The following is a 17,406-nucleotide window of genomic DNA, read 5'->3' as shown; positions in this document are numbered from 1 at the left end:
CAGCTACTACACCAACTACACTAACTACACAAACTACAGCTACTACACTAACTACAGCTACTACACCAACTACACCAACTACATTAACTACAGCAACTACAGCAACTACACCAACTACAGCTACTACACCAACTACAGCAACTACACCAACTACAGCAACTACACTAACTACACCAACTACATTAACTACAGCAACTACAGCTACAACACCAACTACAGCTACTACACCAACTACACTAACTACACCAACTACACCTACTACACTAACTACAGCTACTACACCAACTACAGCAACTACACCAACTACAGCAACTACAGCTACTACACTAACTACAGCTACTACACCAACTACACTAACTACACCAACTATAGCTACTACACTAACTACAGCTACTACACCAACTACACCAACTACACCAACTACATTAACTACACCAACTACAGCAACTACAGCTACTACACCAACTACACTAACTACTCCAACTACAGCTACTACACCCACTACACCAACTACACCAACTACACCAACTACATTAACTACACCAACTACACCAACTACAGCTACTACACCAACTACAGCTACTACACCAACTACACTAACTACACCAACTACAGCTACTACACTAACTACAGCTATTACACCAACTACACCAACTACACCAACTACATTAAGTACAGCAACTACAGCAACTACACCAACTACAGCTACTACACCAACTACAGCAACTACACCAACTACAGCAACTACACTAACTACACCAACTACATTAACTACACCAACTACAGCTACTACACCAACTACACTAACTACACCAACTACACCTACTACACTAACTACAGCTACTACACCAACTACACCAACTACACCAACTACAGCAACTACAGCTACTACACCAACTACACTAACTACACCAACTACAGCTACTACACTAACTACAGCTACTACACCAACTACACCAACTACTGCTACTACACCAACTACACTAACTACACCAACTACACTAACTACAGCTACTACACCAACTACACCAACTACAGCAACTACAGCTACTACACCAACTACTGCTACTACACCAACTACAGCTACTACAGCAACTACACTAACTACACCAACTACAGCTACTACACTAACTACAGCTACTACACCAACTACAGCTACTACACCAACTACACTAACTACACCAACTACAGCTACTACACTAACTACAGCTACTACACCAACTACACCAACTACAGCAACTACAGCTACTACACCAACTACACCAACTACACTAACTACATTAACTACACCAACTACAGCAACTACAGCTACTACACCAACTACACCAACTACAGCAACTACACCAACTACACCAACTACACCAACTACACCAACTACATTAACTACACCAACTACACCAACTACAGCTACTACACCAACTACACCAACTACACTAACTACATTAACTACACCAACTACAGCAACTACAGCTACTACACCAACTACACTAACTACACCAACTACAGCTACTACACTAACTACAGCTACTACACCAACTACACCCACTACACCAACTACACCAACTACACCAACTACACCAACTACATTAACTACACCAACTACACCAACTACAGCTACTACACCAACTACACTAACTACACCAACTACAGCTACTACACTAACTACAGCTACTACACCAACTACACCAACTACAGCAACTACAGCTACTACACCAACTACTGCTACTACACCAACTACAGCTACTACACCAACTACACTAACTACACCAACTACAGCTACTACACCAACTACAGTTACTACACCAACTACACCAACTACACCAACTACAGCTACTACACCAACTACAGTTACTACACCAACTACACCAACTACAGCTACTACACCAACTACACTAACTACACCAACTACACTAACTACAGCTACTACACCAACTACACCAACTACAGCAACTACAGCTACTACACCAACTACTGCTACTACACCAACTACAGCTACTACACCAACTACACTAACTACACCAACTACAGTTACTACACCAACTACACCAACTACAGCTACTACACCAACTACAGCTACTACACCAACTACAGCTACTACACCAACTACACTAACTACACCAACTACAGCTACTACACTAACTACAGCTACTACACCAACTACACCAACTACATTAACTACACCAACTACAGCAACTACAGCTACTACACCAACTACACTAACTACACCAACTACAGCTACTACACTAACTACAGCTACTACACCAACTACACCAACTACATTAACTACACCAACTACACCAACTACAGCAACTACAGCTACTACACCAACTACAGCTACTACACCAACTACACTAACTACACTAACTACACCTACTACACTAACTACAGCTACTACACCAACTATAGCTACTACACTAACTACAGCAACTACAGGTACTACACCAACTACACTAACTACACCAACTACAGCTACTACACTAACTACAGGTACTACACCAACTACACTAACTACACCAACTACAGCTACTACACCAACTACTGCTACTACACCAACTAGACCAACTACACCAACTACATTAACTACACCAACTACACCAACTACAGCTACTACACTAACTACAGCTACTACACCAACTACACCAACTACAGCAACTACAGCAACTACACCAACTACACCAACTACACCAACTACACCAACTACAGCTACTACACCAACTACACTAACTACACCAACTACAGCTACTACACCAACTACAGTTACTACACCAACTACAACTACTACACCAACTACTGCTACTACACCAACTACAGCTACTACACCAACTACAGTAACTACAGCAATTACATCAACATTCTCATAGTGGGCTTAGTGGTCACTTAATGCCTCTATATTCGTGACGGTTATCATGAACCCATTACCCAAACGAGCCGTGCGTTGTAAAAATTCCCCCACGGTAAAATTGGCTGTTTGATAAGCATGGGTGAACCCATGCGCCGTGATGGCAAAATTGACAAAATGATGGGCAGGTCGCTGCTCACGGCCCAGTTCTGTTTCAATTGCTTGATGGAGTGCTTCGGTCAACGCCAAACCAATATTGTCTCCAGGGACTGGATCCCGCAATTGTCGTAATTGCGCATTGAATTGCGCCCGCTCCACTACATCACGCCAGCGGCGTCGTCGACCAATAGGTTGCATAGTAAACTGAAAGAGAGGGCCACGGACGGCAGCCCCTCCCAACTGTTCCCACCGATCATAGGCGCGGTCCAATAAAGCATCCCCTTCGTCATCGTCACTGAATGGATACGCCTCCGCCATGACAGCGGCAACAATTTGAATTTTCCCGCGCTGGACGTGGACTTTTATAGACCTTCTCACGTGATCTCTCCTGCGCAGGGATTGGTGGACCCAGCTCAGGTGAGAGTCAGGTGAGGGGGTTTGATCAACCAGAAGAAGATCAAGGGGGGTCCCCACCATGGGTACAGACTCCTTTCATCTCCTCAAGGCCTGGACCGAGATCGGTGATTGGTGGATTGAACCTTAGATAAAGTCTGTCAATCAGAACAGACGTCAGTTGCGTTCGAGAATGCCCAACAAAAATCCTGAAGAGCAGAAACGCTTGAAACACGAATGGTACGTCAGGAATAAGGAAAGATTGTTGAAACAGAAACGTGAACGGCGAGCGGCCCAGAAAAAAGTGAAACCCCCCAAACCGCCTAAACCAGCTCCGACCCCCGAACAGGAAGCCCAAGCCCGTGAAGCCAACCGACTGGCCTGTCAACGGTATCGAACCAAAAACGCAGCCTACGTGCGTCTATTGAACCGGGACTATTACCACCGGAACCGCGAACTGATCACGCAGCAGCAGCGGGACCGACGTGCCAGGGATCGACAGACCAAAGAGGGTCCATTCCGAAAGTTACGAGCGTTGGCAGACGTGTGTGCTGCTCGTTTGCTGGAATTGCAACATGGATACGCCCCCATCGAGCCGAAAAAAGCGGGACCCCGAGAAAAATAGGATTCAACAAAAACTGTATCGACAGCGACAGTATGCGGCCATAAACTGGATCGAGAATACAAAGGCCCTCAACCGTCGACGCTACCACGAGCGCATGGCACGCATGAAAGCCAATGGGGACTACGAGGCCTTCAAAAAAAAAAAGTGGAGTATGGGATGAAGCGCTACTATGCCATGCCGGAAGAGAAACGCAATGAGGTGAAAAAAAGAAACGCGCAAGCCCAAAAGAACTGGATGGCGAAAATGAAGGCAGAGGGGACTTACGAGGCCTACAAACATCGGCTCAATGAACGGCGACGGGCGTTGCAAGCAGAGAAAAAGCGAATTTTGGGCGAAGAGGGGTGGAAAGCCTTGCAATCCAAAAAGTACGAGCAACGGATGGAGACCATTCGGCGTCAACGATGGCAATGGTTGGACGAGCAATTAGAGCGTCCCTTTCCCCTCCCGTGGTGGCCGTTAGACTGGTCCGACTCCGAATCTGACGAGGACCCTGTCCAATCAACTCGTTCCAATGCATTACAACAAGTGCAACAATATTTGTAAGAACAATGTGAGTTTTATTAAAACATGTGTTTAGATCATTCCATCTTGTGATGACTGTGTTCAACTTAATTACATGCCCAATCTCAGTTTAGTTTTCATAATGCGTCTCACAATACGCTCCGTCAGGGTTTTACTACCAGGGAGTTGATCAATCTTGGCAATCATCTTGCGATCCGCCACCCATTTATCTTTTAAAGTCTTGGCTTTATCGTAATCCATGTCATGCACTTTCGCAATCCTGTCTAACCGGTTGATACCGGGATCCCCACGGGCCAAACGTTTTTTCAAATGGGTGCCAGGGCCCATATACTGATAGCCAGGCCAATGAAATTCAATCCCCGTCTTGTTGAGGAGGTTTTGCACATCAAATAACTTGCCCCCACGTTGCGATCGTCGTCGTCGCCTCGGTCGGGCACGGGAGGCAGCCGTCACACGACGTCTCCGTCCCATTACGGGGTTTTCCACGATTTCCAATCCAAGGCTTTCTTGGCCAGACTGAGGCCTTTCTTTTTGGCGACTCCGGCGGCTTTTTTGCGAATCCCGCGCTTGACCGCTTTCTTGATGGAATCCACCCGTTCACTGGGGGTATCCCAGGGTTCTGCGCCAGGCTCTTCTGAAAAGGGCAACTCGTGTGCCAACTCCGCGCTGCTCGGTTGAGGCGTAAACTTGAGTTTCTTTTTAGCACTGGGGGTGATGTTCGGTTTAGGCGGGACAGGTGGTTTTCTGGGTCCAGCCGGCGTGGAGCCTTGTTTTATACCCCGGGTGGCCATGACCAATTGCGTGAACCACGCTTGCATAGGCCCCGCCTCAAAATCATCATCCTCGCCGGGCGTCGTAGCCTCTGCGGCGCGCACACCCCCCGCGGGCGCTCCAAAGGGTTGACGCACTTTTTTGGTCCAATGGCGTAATTGACGGCTCACGGCTTTGAGTTGCGGTCGTTTCCAAGCATCCGGGACCTCGCTGGTCAGGAGCACATGTTGTCTGGCCGCCAAATCCGCGGCTTTACTCAAGCGAGTATCTTCCACCAATTCTTGTTTGTACTTTTCTTTTAATTGTAAAAAAGCAGGGGCGTTGTCCACCGTGGTGCTCACCATCTCGGGTTCCATGATGCAACTGACGTGTCTTATCTAGCGCATGCAACGTTTATAACATCGGTAGAGTTCAGGCCAGAGGGCGCCGCCTGTTTGAGCCATCATGATGGCGCGCCGTCGTTTCACCGAATGCGCGGGTTTGGCCATGGCGCGTAAACTCTGGGCATGGGGTTTGAGCAACGTGATGGTATGTCGAGAACGGGGCACGGTGCCACGGAGCGTGTTCATCACCAATTCACTGATGGCATTGATCTGATCCGCATTTGCCATCCGCAACAATTCTTGTCGTTTATGTTGATTGGCTTCTTGTAAGACACTTTTCAAGAACGGGGCTTGACGTTCCATGCGCCACGCCATGCTGAAGGTTCAGGAATTGCCACGACCCCGCTCTATTTATGGTAAATTGGGCCCCACATGAACGACACAGTTCCCCATGAAAATGCCGTTGCATATGACGTCGACATCGCTGACACAACGCGGCCTCAATCTCCTCCGTCCACTCTAACGTCAACGTGATGGCCTTGCGAGGGGGTCTAGTCCGGTCGACGAACACGGACCCTGGGTTTGTATTTTCGGAGCCACAAAGGCGAGAGAGCCATTGCCAACAACGGTAGCCTACCTCCGCGTTGCAGACCACGTCGACGGCGTCGTTTTCGGGGGACATAACGGTGTCGGCGTCCATTGGGTCCACGGACCATCCTCCAATAATGTCTGGGTCCCTACCCAGCGTGTCTTTTATAGCTTTCTCAGCGTTTTAAACCCGCCCCACCCCGTTCGACCTAACATCCGCTGAACCCGTCGTTGAATGAATGCCTGTTGCTTGGCACTGATCTTGCCCACTTTTTTCTTTTTCTTTTTTTTCAAGGCGATGGCTGCCCCGACGGCAATAGGGAGGAGGAGCGGGAGAATCCCCCCTCGTTGCTGTCGGCGTCGTGTTCGTCTACCACAATGCATGATGTCCAACGAAAGACACGCCTCTTGTCTTTTTATACTTTTTTTTCACATGATGGAACAATTAAACGATTCCCCCGCATAGCGTTTTCGTTTGCCAGATTCCCACTCTCGTGTGCGTTTGTCGGCAATAGCGATGGCACGTTTGGTTTGATGATCCCCAATGGCTTTGGTGATCCCATACCCAGCTTTGAGAATCCCGAGAGGCAGGCCGGGCCCGACACCCCCTACTTGACCTCTTCGTCGTTTGGCGGGGGATCGACGTCGGGTTGTGGTGCGTTTGCGTTTGCGTCGAGGGGCCATCCCACTTCGACATCGGCCACACATGGTTTTGGGACGGTCGAATGAAGGACCCCTGTTTTTATATCTTTTTTGTTCACGGGCGTCGACCCCGTCCACGGGCTCGGCCACGGCCACGGCCACGGCCTCGGCGGGGTGGTACAGGGGGTGGACTTGGACTGGACGTTCGCGTCGACGTGCGACGTACCGACGGTCGGCCTCCCTCTTCATACACGGTGGTGACGGTATTGGTATGCGTGATATTGCGAATGCGTCTCCCTCGCGCCCGTTCTTGCGCATCTTCGTTCAACAAATCCAACCGTCGCCTTAAACCTCGCCGTCGATCCTCGTCGTCATCATCTTCATCCTCGTCCTCCGACGGAGGGGAGGAATCGGGGGACGGTGGAGAGGGCACGCGGGGACGTCGTCGCGGTTGTTTGGCAGCCACGGTGGGACGGCCCGTCGGGGTCGTCACCGTGGAGGTGGTGGTCCTGGTGCCGGCTCCAGCACTGCGTCGGGAAGTGGAAGGGCGGGAGGGAGCCGTGGTGGTCGTGGCGGTGGTGACAGGGCGTGGTCTGGGTCGTCTGGAGCTGGTAGTAGTGGCCTTGGGACGTGTGCGGGTGGACGTGGTGGGACGGGTTTGGGTGGCTGTCGTGGTGGGTGGTGGTGGTGGCGGTGCCGTGGTGGTGGTGCCTGTGCCTGCCACGGGGGGTAAGGTGAACGCCTCCAAGGCATCGTCCACATTGACCGGGTAGGTCAAATTAAAATCCTCAATCTCTTGATCCAATTGGGCTCGATTCACGGGTTGGGTCAAGGCCGCCACCATGTCCGTCATGCTACTGAGATCTGGGGGAGGGGTGGTGGGCGAACCCACCCCGGCGGGCGAAAACGTCGGCGTGTCCATGCGGGTCGCTAAGTCAGTATGTTGTCCGCCTTCTCTTTGCCGACGGACCCTGGCGAGTTCTCGTTGCAGCTCGTTTTCGAACGGCAGGGACATCCACGGGAAGGGTATGGACTTGCGCCTTGCCTTCTCGGCGCGTTAAATGACTCCACAAGCGGTACCGATCATCCGAGGCCGGATGCACATCCAACATCAAATAGCCAAAAGGACGGGACGTGATGCGTTTAAATAGGCGCAAGACTTGACGCCATCGGTCGGGAAAGGCTTGCAGTAAAATGGTGCGTATGCCCGTTTGATCCCGGGGATTCTTGAAGGCCACAATGTAATGCGCGTTGCGATTAATGGTCTTGGCAAATTTACCCGGTGGGAATAAATCTTGCGTCAAATACAAGACGGTGATGTTGCGATGATGGGAATCTTTGGTGAACAAATCCAACACGCGTTTGTCCTGTCCCCCTTCTTCCATCAAATCGTCCAACACCAGCACTCCGCCGCGCGTCCGGCCAAACCATTGGGTTAAATGACGGGGGTCCGGTAACCCGCGATGAAACTGAATCCCCTCTTTCTTTTGCATACGCTCATACCGGGGTTGCCATCGGTCGTACGCGTAGACGATCTTGTGGGGTTTGACTTGAAACACGTGGAGGTCCCGTAACCATTGTTCCACTAACTCGCTCTTGCCACTGCCCGACGGGCCCGCGATAATCACACTACTGGGGTGTCGGATCATCCTTCCCACGGTCGAGGGTGACGTCGATAATGACCCGTGGCCCCTTTAGCGCCCATGCGTTTATACCGTTTGCTACGTCCCAATTTATAGCCGATTTTGGCCGCTTTGGCCAACACGCTCATGATGCCTCGCCCGTTTTGACGAAAACGGGGTCGTCGGGAGGAAGCGCGCTGTCGTCGTCGTCTGGGCATGCCGTCCAATACTCGTGGTAGAGGCGTGGTGATTCGAACTGAATCAGATGTTCCATCGTCTCTCTTAAATGCGTTTCTTGCATGGTGTCCATGTACTGTTTGAGGGAAACCCAGTCCTGGTCTTGCGCCAGTTGGCGGGCCACCAACCAATGATACCCATCCCAGGCATCCACCCCTTGGACGGTGTTCACCCGTTCAATGGGGTGGGACCACCAATACAGGGTTTCTTCTAACATGAAGGCATCGATCACCCGCTTGACATCCCCTCGCGTAATCATGATGAGAGTTCAAATGACCACTCTTTCACCACACAACTCGTTTTATGGTGTTTTTTATTTCAACACTCACAAGGATTACAAAGCATAAAGGCCTGGCGGCTCACATTCTTTTGCCCTCCCTCCTCTGGGCGGGCATCGACTTCATCTTGGACTTCTTGTTTAATCACCCGTTTCAACTGCTCGGCCACTTTCTGATCATTCAACACTAAATTGTCGCAACTCCATTGCCCCAAAAAGTCTTGATACGACTGGCCTTGGGCACGGGCTTTCAGAAAAAATAACGCATAATGGCCACAGGTCTGACTATCCAAGGCTTGCAACGTCTGATCACTGCGGATCAGGTGTTTCCATTGACTCCACCATTGGTGCAGGTCGGGGTGGGTGTACACGTGTAGGGGTAGCCCATAACTGTCAAAGACCTCGCACTTGTTCTGTTCCGTCCACAGGCCCAACCAATGTTGTCCCGGTTCTCCCGCCGGATCCGTGTTGACAATGTAGGCTTGACGGACACTCTTGGGAGGTGAACGGGGTAACTGGTCGGCGGGGTACACGCCATGAAACACGCGTCGCAAGGTGGGATCTTCTAGGGCCAACGCTCGCAGCACCCTATCACTGAGCGCTACAAACTCCATGCCCGGTGTCTTCTGTCTTCTGATACCACGTCAGCCGTTGATGTTGTACTTTATACCTCCCATATGATTGATCTCATACATGTTTTCATACTCGCTCCAGACCAACACAGTGATGTTGTGTCCCACAGCGGCAGCAAAATCAATGATCAGTCGCACATTGCCCGATTGACGGGGGTTGCGATACTGAGGATCATCGGCTTTTCCACTAGGCACATTGTTGAACAAGAACAACGTGCAGTTCTTGCCTTGTCCCCAATCCCCAGGCAGCAGGAGAGGAATCTTATCTTCATTGTAGGCACCCATAGCTTGTAGAAATCGATCGTACCCCAGGAGATCTTCATAGGCTTCTGTTCCAGTCAGTTGCAGGGTTCTGTAAGGGTATTCTTCTCCATTCAAGGTCTGACGTATCTGGGTGACCCCAAACTTTTCAAAGGCAAAGGGGTAGCGTTGTAGGTTTCCATTGAAGGCATCCGAATGCAATAACCCGACCATCACTCGGTCAGGAAATCGACCCACAAACACATTGTCTTGTTCCCACTGGGTGGTTCGTCCATCAAAGGAAAAAGTGCGGATTTCGCTCCGCACCACGGGGTAGCGGGCAATTTGTTTGCCCAGCTGTCTTTCTTTCTGCAGTCTGACATAGACACTGGCATTCAAGGTTACTTTTCTCATCAGCAAGGTGACTTTGATGTCTTCTGGGTGAATGGCTGGAAATTTCTTGGCGACTAAGGTGCCTTTGTTGGGGGTACCTAGCAAGTAGACGGTGTTGGGGTTAAGGAAGAGTTCAAAGTCCATCTGGACATTGGGGACCAATAATTTGCCTGTCTTGAGGGGTGGCAAATGGGGACGGATGAGGAAGGTGTGCCAATGTTCTTCCAGTAATTTGCTGGTCAAGGTTCTCAAGTCTGCATTGCCACTCCACTCGGCATCCGTGGGGACATCCGAATTGGCGGCGGTGGCTCCCATGACATTCACCACATTGAGCTGATTGACCCATCCTTGAGGGGCTAACTTGGTGGCACCTTCTTCTCGGTTGTAGCTCAGGAGGGTTTCTAGGTAGGCTCTGTAATGGTAGGTGTTGCTCTGTTCCGTCATGAGGACCCCATTCATGCTCAGGGTGATATCTCGAAAGATAGAGTGTCCAAAATTGTTGACGCAGTACACATGTCTCGATTCGTTGGCATTGGAGATGAGCAGCCCTGCATCCAAGCCTGTATACCCAGCGGCTGGATCGGTCAGACGGACTTTGACTTTGAATCGGAGGGAATTGGTATCGTAATAATCGTCGGAGCCCGGGATGGAGAACGTGATGGGCTGGATGTCCGTCAAGGCAGGTTGAAACTCCACCTCCCGAGAGGCTTCGTACCGATAATCCACATCGGGCACGTCAAACAGTTGGAGCGACATGATGCGGTCTGTCCCTGGGGTTCAACGGCGTCCTCTTTTTATACCTTTTCGCCTACGTTGCCTCCGGGCTTTGGCTTGGTTGGCCCACAACACCTGTCTGAGATCCCCCTGGCCAAAAATCGTACCCCCATTCATCCGTTGCTGGAGCCAGCGTGTTCTTCTAGCTTTTTCTTGGTCTGCCGCGAGGACCTGCATGGGAACCCCCATGCGCATGCGAGTGGACGTGCCAAAAATGGTGCCCCCTTTCATCTGGCGGCGTCGTTTCAATTGTTTGAGGATCATGGGATCCACCAGGCGGGAGGAGGTATGCACCCAGGGATAGCGCGCCATGGTGGACTTGCCAAAGATCGTGCCCCCGACTTGGTACGGCGAGATGAACCGTCCACGGGCACGTTGCCGTCGAATGCGATTTTGCGTTTTGAGAAAACCACCCACGCGTACCATGTTTAACGTCCAAAGATATCTCGTATACGTTGAGTCGCTCTTTTATAGGTTTTTTTGGCTTGGTGTTTGCCACCCGCCCACACCATGGCGGGGGCTTTCCGTTTCAACCCACGGCTCAGTTGCCCACTTCGATCCGCCCACGTGTCCGCGGCACTCTTGCCTCGTTGAATATCTCGCAGTCCCGCTTGAGCTTGCTGCACGATCAGGGGTCCCGCCAGTTTGATCAAGTCTTCGGCTAACCCTTTCCCCTCTTGTGAGGTGACCACGGGCGTGTGGTACCGCGTTAAACTACCTCCGCGCATTGGGTCGGTTCACGTCGAGGTGCTGTTTGGTCCCTCGAGACATGGGAAGGGCTTTTTATAGCTGTTTGAGACCAATGGTCACCAGGGTTTTGCCCGGGGGTAGGACGGCCAGGGGTCCACTGGTGTTGGCAATCTCCACTTCCAAGATATCCAATTGTTGTCCTCGCACTTTGATCCATTGATGGTGCAGGGGTTCCGCGGTGCTTTCCCCATCGCCGGTTCTCAACAATTGCACTTCCCGCAACAGGGGAAACTTGCCACTGCCCACCACGGTGGATTCCACCAGATCCGAATAGACCATGACGGTGCGTTTACGGGTCCCCACAATCTTTTCGAAGGAAGCATCCAGGTTGTTCAAACGCCATTCCACCATCAAGGACAATTGCACAAACTTCACACCAGAATGGGTCACCACATGGAAGGGATCATGATTGGTAACAGAACCTGTGTTACCGAACACTAAGATGGGATTGATGCCCATGTATTGCTCGCCTTCCCAGTCGTAGGGCGTGCGATTTTGGGACCCAGTGGGTTGGGTTCTCGAACCGTAGGAGGCTGTCGGCAGCGTGTATTGCAGATTGGGCCCTATTTCATACACGGTCGTGTTGTTTCGACCAGTCTTTTCCACCACCAACCCAAATTTGAGCGCAATGGCCAGGTTGATGAACAGATCTGTGATGGCGCTCTTGTCCACTTTCAATAAATCCTCGGCGGACAAAGCCTGAATCACCAAGGCACCTTTTTTCCAGGACAGTCGGGGTATCGCGTTTTTTTTGGCACTGACAATCGGTTTTTCGTCGGGTTCGAGGACCAAACGCTGTATTTGTTCTTTCATCACATTGTGCATGATTTTGTTGTTCACTTCTTGCATCACGCGTTGCCAAAACATACTCCCCGTCGCCACGATTTGATTGGCATTCATGATCTCTTCCAATTCCACTTCGCAGTCCACGGTTTTGGTTTCCACCCGTCGATAGGAGTTTAGCACAAACTTGCGGATCACATACGTCATTTTGAATTTGAGCACTTTGGTATGAGGATCCGTGGCGATGACGGCATTGCTCTGGCCTTGATCCGGGACCGTCAGGGACATCAAGGAGGCATGCCACCCCGCGCCCGGTAACACCAACCGTTCGGGCAATCGCACCTTGAAACTGTTGTTGGCATTGTTGGGAAACTCGTTGGTGGGATCGCTGACCAGCGTCAGGCGTTTAATCTCGTTCATCCTGAGGAGGAGTGGTCTCTTTTGAACAGGGGCAGGGTCCCTTTTATAGCCATTGGGCCACTTTCTGTTTGCTGCGAGGGACGCGTCCCACCACGGAATTGAAGGTCGATTGTTTGGGATGAAAACACACTTGCTGGGCAATGTTGGGAAAGGCCCGGGCCAATTCCATCAGGGTCATGCACGTCTTGGGCTTGGGGGGTTTCTTCTTGCGCATCGGGGGATGACGACCCGCGCGTCGGCGTTGTTGTTTTTTCTTGGTTGGGGACCGCAAAGCGCCTCGTTTCTTGGCATACGCTTCGGCTCGATGGTAGGCATTGGCGTACGCCCATTGCTGCTTGGTCGGACTGGCCAACTTGTCCCACCACGGTTGGGTTTGCCGTTGTTCGGCCGCTTTCTTCTGAATGAATTTCAGCACGTCGGCGTCGCTGGTGGGCGTGGGGGTGTAACTGGCGCGCGGTCGACTGGAATCCGCTTGCACCTCATCGAGAAACCGTACCCGCTTTTTTCTTTTTCGAGGGGTGATTTTGACGCGGACCATGGTGCGCGGGAATCCAACTATCGTACTTGGCCGGCCACCCTTTCCACCGGACCAACACCCGGCGTCCTTGGCGTTTCAAGACTTTTTCGACCCGAAATAACGAGTCGTCTGACACTTGCACTTTTTGAACATCGGGTTCGTAAAATGTGCCTTTTATAGGCGTGCCGTCTCATTCACTGAGTCGATACGTGACGATCGGATGACGACGGACATGCGTGACCACAAACACTTCTTCCGTCCACCCGGGCAAATACCCTTTTTTGAAGGGACGATGTTTCTTATTGAGACGCACCCGATCCCCGACTCGACATTTAGGCGGTGGGGTCGTTTGCTCCAATCGCGCGCCGTAGAGTCGGTCCCACACGTCCGGGACCGTTTTGGGGGTGACTTGATGCGGGGCCATCCCAATACTGCGATGCTGGGTGTGATTGTAGGTATGAATCAAGGGTTGCAACACGTCCACGTACCGTAACGTATTGTGAGCGGTGAAATAACGGTACATGCGTTGTTTCAACGTGCGATGCCATCGTTCCACCACGGAGGCCTTGCTGTCCCCAAACGTGTAAAAATGATGCCACCCCTGTTGCTTGAACCAGGCTTGCACCTTTTTATTCAAGAATTCTTTGCCTTGATCCGTCTGCACGCGGAGCGGTCGTCGCGGCGAGGCTTGTCGACGAATTTTGTCCAACCCTCGGAGCATCTCCGTGCTGCTTTTGGATTTGATGGGGACGGCCCAGGCATACTTGGACAGGACGTCGATCACCGTCAACAAATAGTTGTTCCCCTGATTCCATCGACGGAGTTTTTGCATATCGACCAAATCCATCTGCCATTGTTCGTCTCGGTCAAAGACCAACGTGGGCGCCGTGGGAAACCGTGTCCGTCGGGGTTTGTGGAGGGTATAACTCAACACTGATTGGAGAATCCGTTGCGCTTGCGGGGTTTTCAATTTATGAGCTTGGGCAAAGGGTTGGACCCCGCCCAAGGCCCCGGGTGCTTGGGGATCTTCGTAAGCGCGTGGCAACGACATCAAGACACTGACACACAATCCTAGTCCATCTCTGTCTTTAATAGTTTTTTTCACACACCTACATGATTTTTTGTTCAAAACAACACCGAGCTACCAAAGTTCTTATGCAAATGGCGCCTGCTCTCATAGGCTCGCTGCTGGGCTTGGGCGGCTTCCCCAAACTGATTGAACCACGACCTATTCCTCTCCACAAACTCCCTCTCTGGGGAAGCATCGTCTTTCCCAGTGTCCAAACAGTGTTTTTTCAGGAGGGGGACTGGCACATACCCATCGCCCCATGGTTTTACAGGGGGTGTGTCTTTCACCCATCGTCTCAGGGTGGGTTGCGCTGTCTCTCGGGGACACCACAGCGGGCCATGGAGCCATTGAAAGTAACCGCAGGGGCCTTGGCCTGAGAGAAAGCTCCCACAACTGAAAAACACTTTCTGGTAATTCTTGTTGGTCCGGCTCAATTTCATCCTAGGGACCAACCCACATTTGCACTTGAGCTCCCCTCGTTGCAATCGGGCACGGACTTGAGGGTGCGTGTCTTCTTTCAATTTCTCCATCATCACCTCTCGACTCTCTTCAAACAAATACACGGGACATCCTTTTTGGGGACACTTGAACCTCAATTGGCCAAATTGGGTCTGGGGGTTGACGCAATAGATGTATTCACAAGGATGAAAGGGGCACGTTTCATACAGGAGCTCGTTCAACTGGGTGTCCATCTGGTCAAGGTCCTGGTCTTCCTGGACAGGATCGGCCTGACACGTCCCTTCCTCTAGACACTCTTCCTCATAGTCTTTCAGGGTGTCCACCATCAACTCGTTGACGGAACAGACAGGGGTGGGTGTAGGGGGTGTCAGTGGGTCAGCTCGGGGCAAACCGATCAGAGCCATTTCGAGTTCACGGGTGGCTTTCATGTCTGGGACTGCTACTGGGGCTGGCGCTGGGGCTTCCTCGTTTCCTTTGGGTTTCTTACTACTACTCACTCGGCGTCGTTTGCGTCCTGAAGGCACCGCGGCAGGTTGAGTGGCTTGACGTTCCATGTCTGGGCGGAATGATGTTGGGTGCACATCTGGCCTGCCTTTTATAACCCATGTCCCTGCATCTCGTGATCCTCATACGATCTTGTGTCCACCAATCCTGTCTCAGCCCTTGACACTCGTGAGAGTGGTGTGATCGGACGCTCCGCCAATCAGAGCCTATGGGTTCCATTATAAAACCAACCGTGGGTCGAAGGCCGTCTCATTCGTCGCGGTCCTCTCTTCTTGACGGTAAGCGAACATGGTGTTGAACCAAGTGGGTCTCTTGTTGTTCAGTCAGGGGTTTGCCCTTTCCCGAGACGAGTATATTATTCGAGAACTGGCTTTTTGTGATTGGACAGGGCATCATCATGCCCTCTTCAAATACCTGTTACCGCAGGGTGTGTCATACGATCAATTATCCGAGAAGGCCAAGAGGCGTGTCGATCGTCAGACCCAGACAGTGCATGGGTTGCCTTTTGAACCGTCCACGGTGTATAACCGCCAGGAGTTTCATCCCTACCATCAGATCAAGGATGATCTCACCCGTTGGTGTCAACAGTACCTTACCCCCCAACGGAATCGACTCGGGGTGTTGACACTCAATGGTCTGTATCGAATGTTCCAAGAGATGTCGTACCCTCTCGTGGTCTTGGAAGGGCAGGGGTGTCCGGACTTGGCCAATCTTCCCATTGCCACCGTCAATGTCCTGGCCACCAACGATCAGGGGCGTAATTGGTGTATGGATCATACTGACGGAGCCCGTGAGAGTGGGGTCTGGCACGATCATTGTGCTCGCGTCCGAGTTTGTCAAATGAGTGGATGGTTACGTCGCCACTCCCATGTCTTGCCCACCCTGTACCAAGTCAATGCCCAACGCGTCTTGTGGCAAAAACGATGCGATCGTCTGTTGGATGTGATCTTATGCAACCCTTGTAAGGACGACAAAGACAAGGCCTTCGCTCAAGGGCAAGGCCTGGATTGGATTCCCGATAATTGCTCCAACTGTCGCCATGCCCGTCGTATTTTCGAACAAACGGTCACGTGTCGGGAATGGCAAACCCCCTTGTTGTATGCTGATGATGAACCACATACCCTATGGGCGTGGACTCCATTATATCACCCTAATCACTGTTAATTTTTTTCGATAGACCATGCCGCTGACTATTTACACGGGTGGTGCGAAAGGCGTGGACACGCATGTGGAACGATTATGTCAGTTGTATGGGCATACGTGTGTGGTCCTCATCCCACCCTGTCACCCTCGAGCCAAGTCTCTCACGCCCTTGACACAGACGAAATTGGATGCCGCCACCCCCACCGTGACCCAGGCTGCGTTTCGATTGGGTCGACAAGTGCATCATCCTATCAGTCTCCAGTATATCCAGCGGAATGTTCACGTGATCCAGCCAGCGTCTTTAGTCTTGGCCGTGGGCTATTTTGACGAGTTGCGCAAGCATCTATTGGGCGGGACAGGCTGGAGTGTGGTCATGGCCCAGCTTTTAGGCAAACCCGTCTATGTCTTTGATGTGGATCGGGAAGAATGGTTATGGTGGAATCCCACCCTAGGTCAATATCAACAATGTGAAGGCATGACCGAGGATTACATTGCCCTACCCACCCTCCAAGACAAGACCGCTATTGTAGGCACGCGGGAAGAAGACCAAGTCATTTATCCCACCCTGGAGGCTTTATTTAAAAACAAATAAAAAGACACTGATATAGAACACATCATTTGTTTTTTAATGAATGTCAATGACCACAAAATTCATGGCTGACATCACATTCATAATCAAGTCCAGTCTCCTCATGACTTTGTCCACTGTATCATATGAAGGTTT

At 51.2% G+C, this 17,406-nt stretch overlaps 1 protein-coding gene across 1 annotated transcript; it reads right to left on the bottom strand.

Moving 5' to 3' along the window:
• Nucleotides 1–9,642: 9,642 nt before the first annotated feature.
• Nucleotides 9,643–11,019, bottom strand: LOC140931400 (uncharacterized protein F54H12.2-like). The gene has a single exon (XM_073381218.1). It carries the CDS (start codon nt 11,017–11,019, stop codon nt 9,643–9,645), a length of 1,377 nt encoding a protein of 458 aa, XP_073237319.1.
• Between the last annotated feature and the right edge of the window lie 6,387 nt (nt 11,020–17,406).

Source organism: Porites lutea, chromosome 1 (assembly GCF_958299795.1).
Source record: "Porites lutea chromosome 1, jaPorLute2.1, whole genome shotgun sequence".
Classification (NCBI taxonomy): domain Eukaryota; kingdom Metazoa; phylum Cnidaria; class Anthozoa; order Scleractinia; family Poritidae; genus Porites; species Porites lutea.
Note: the sequence above shows the minus strand (reverse complement) of the source record. Positions and strands in the feature narration are given on the sequence as shown.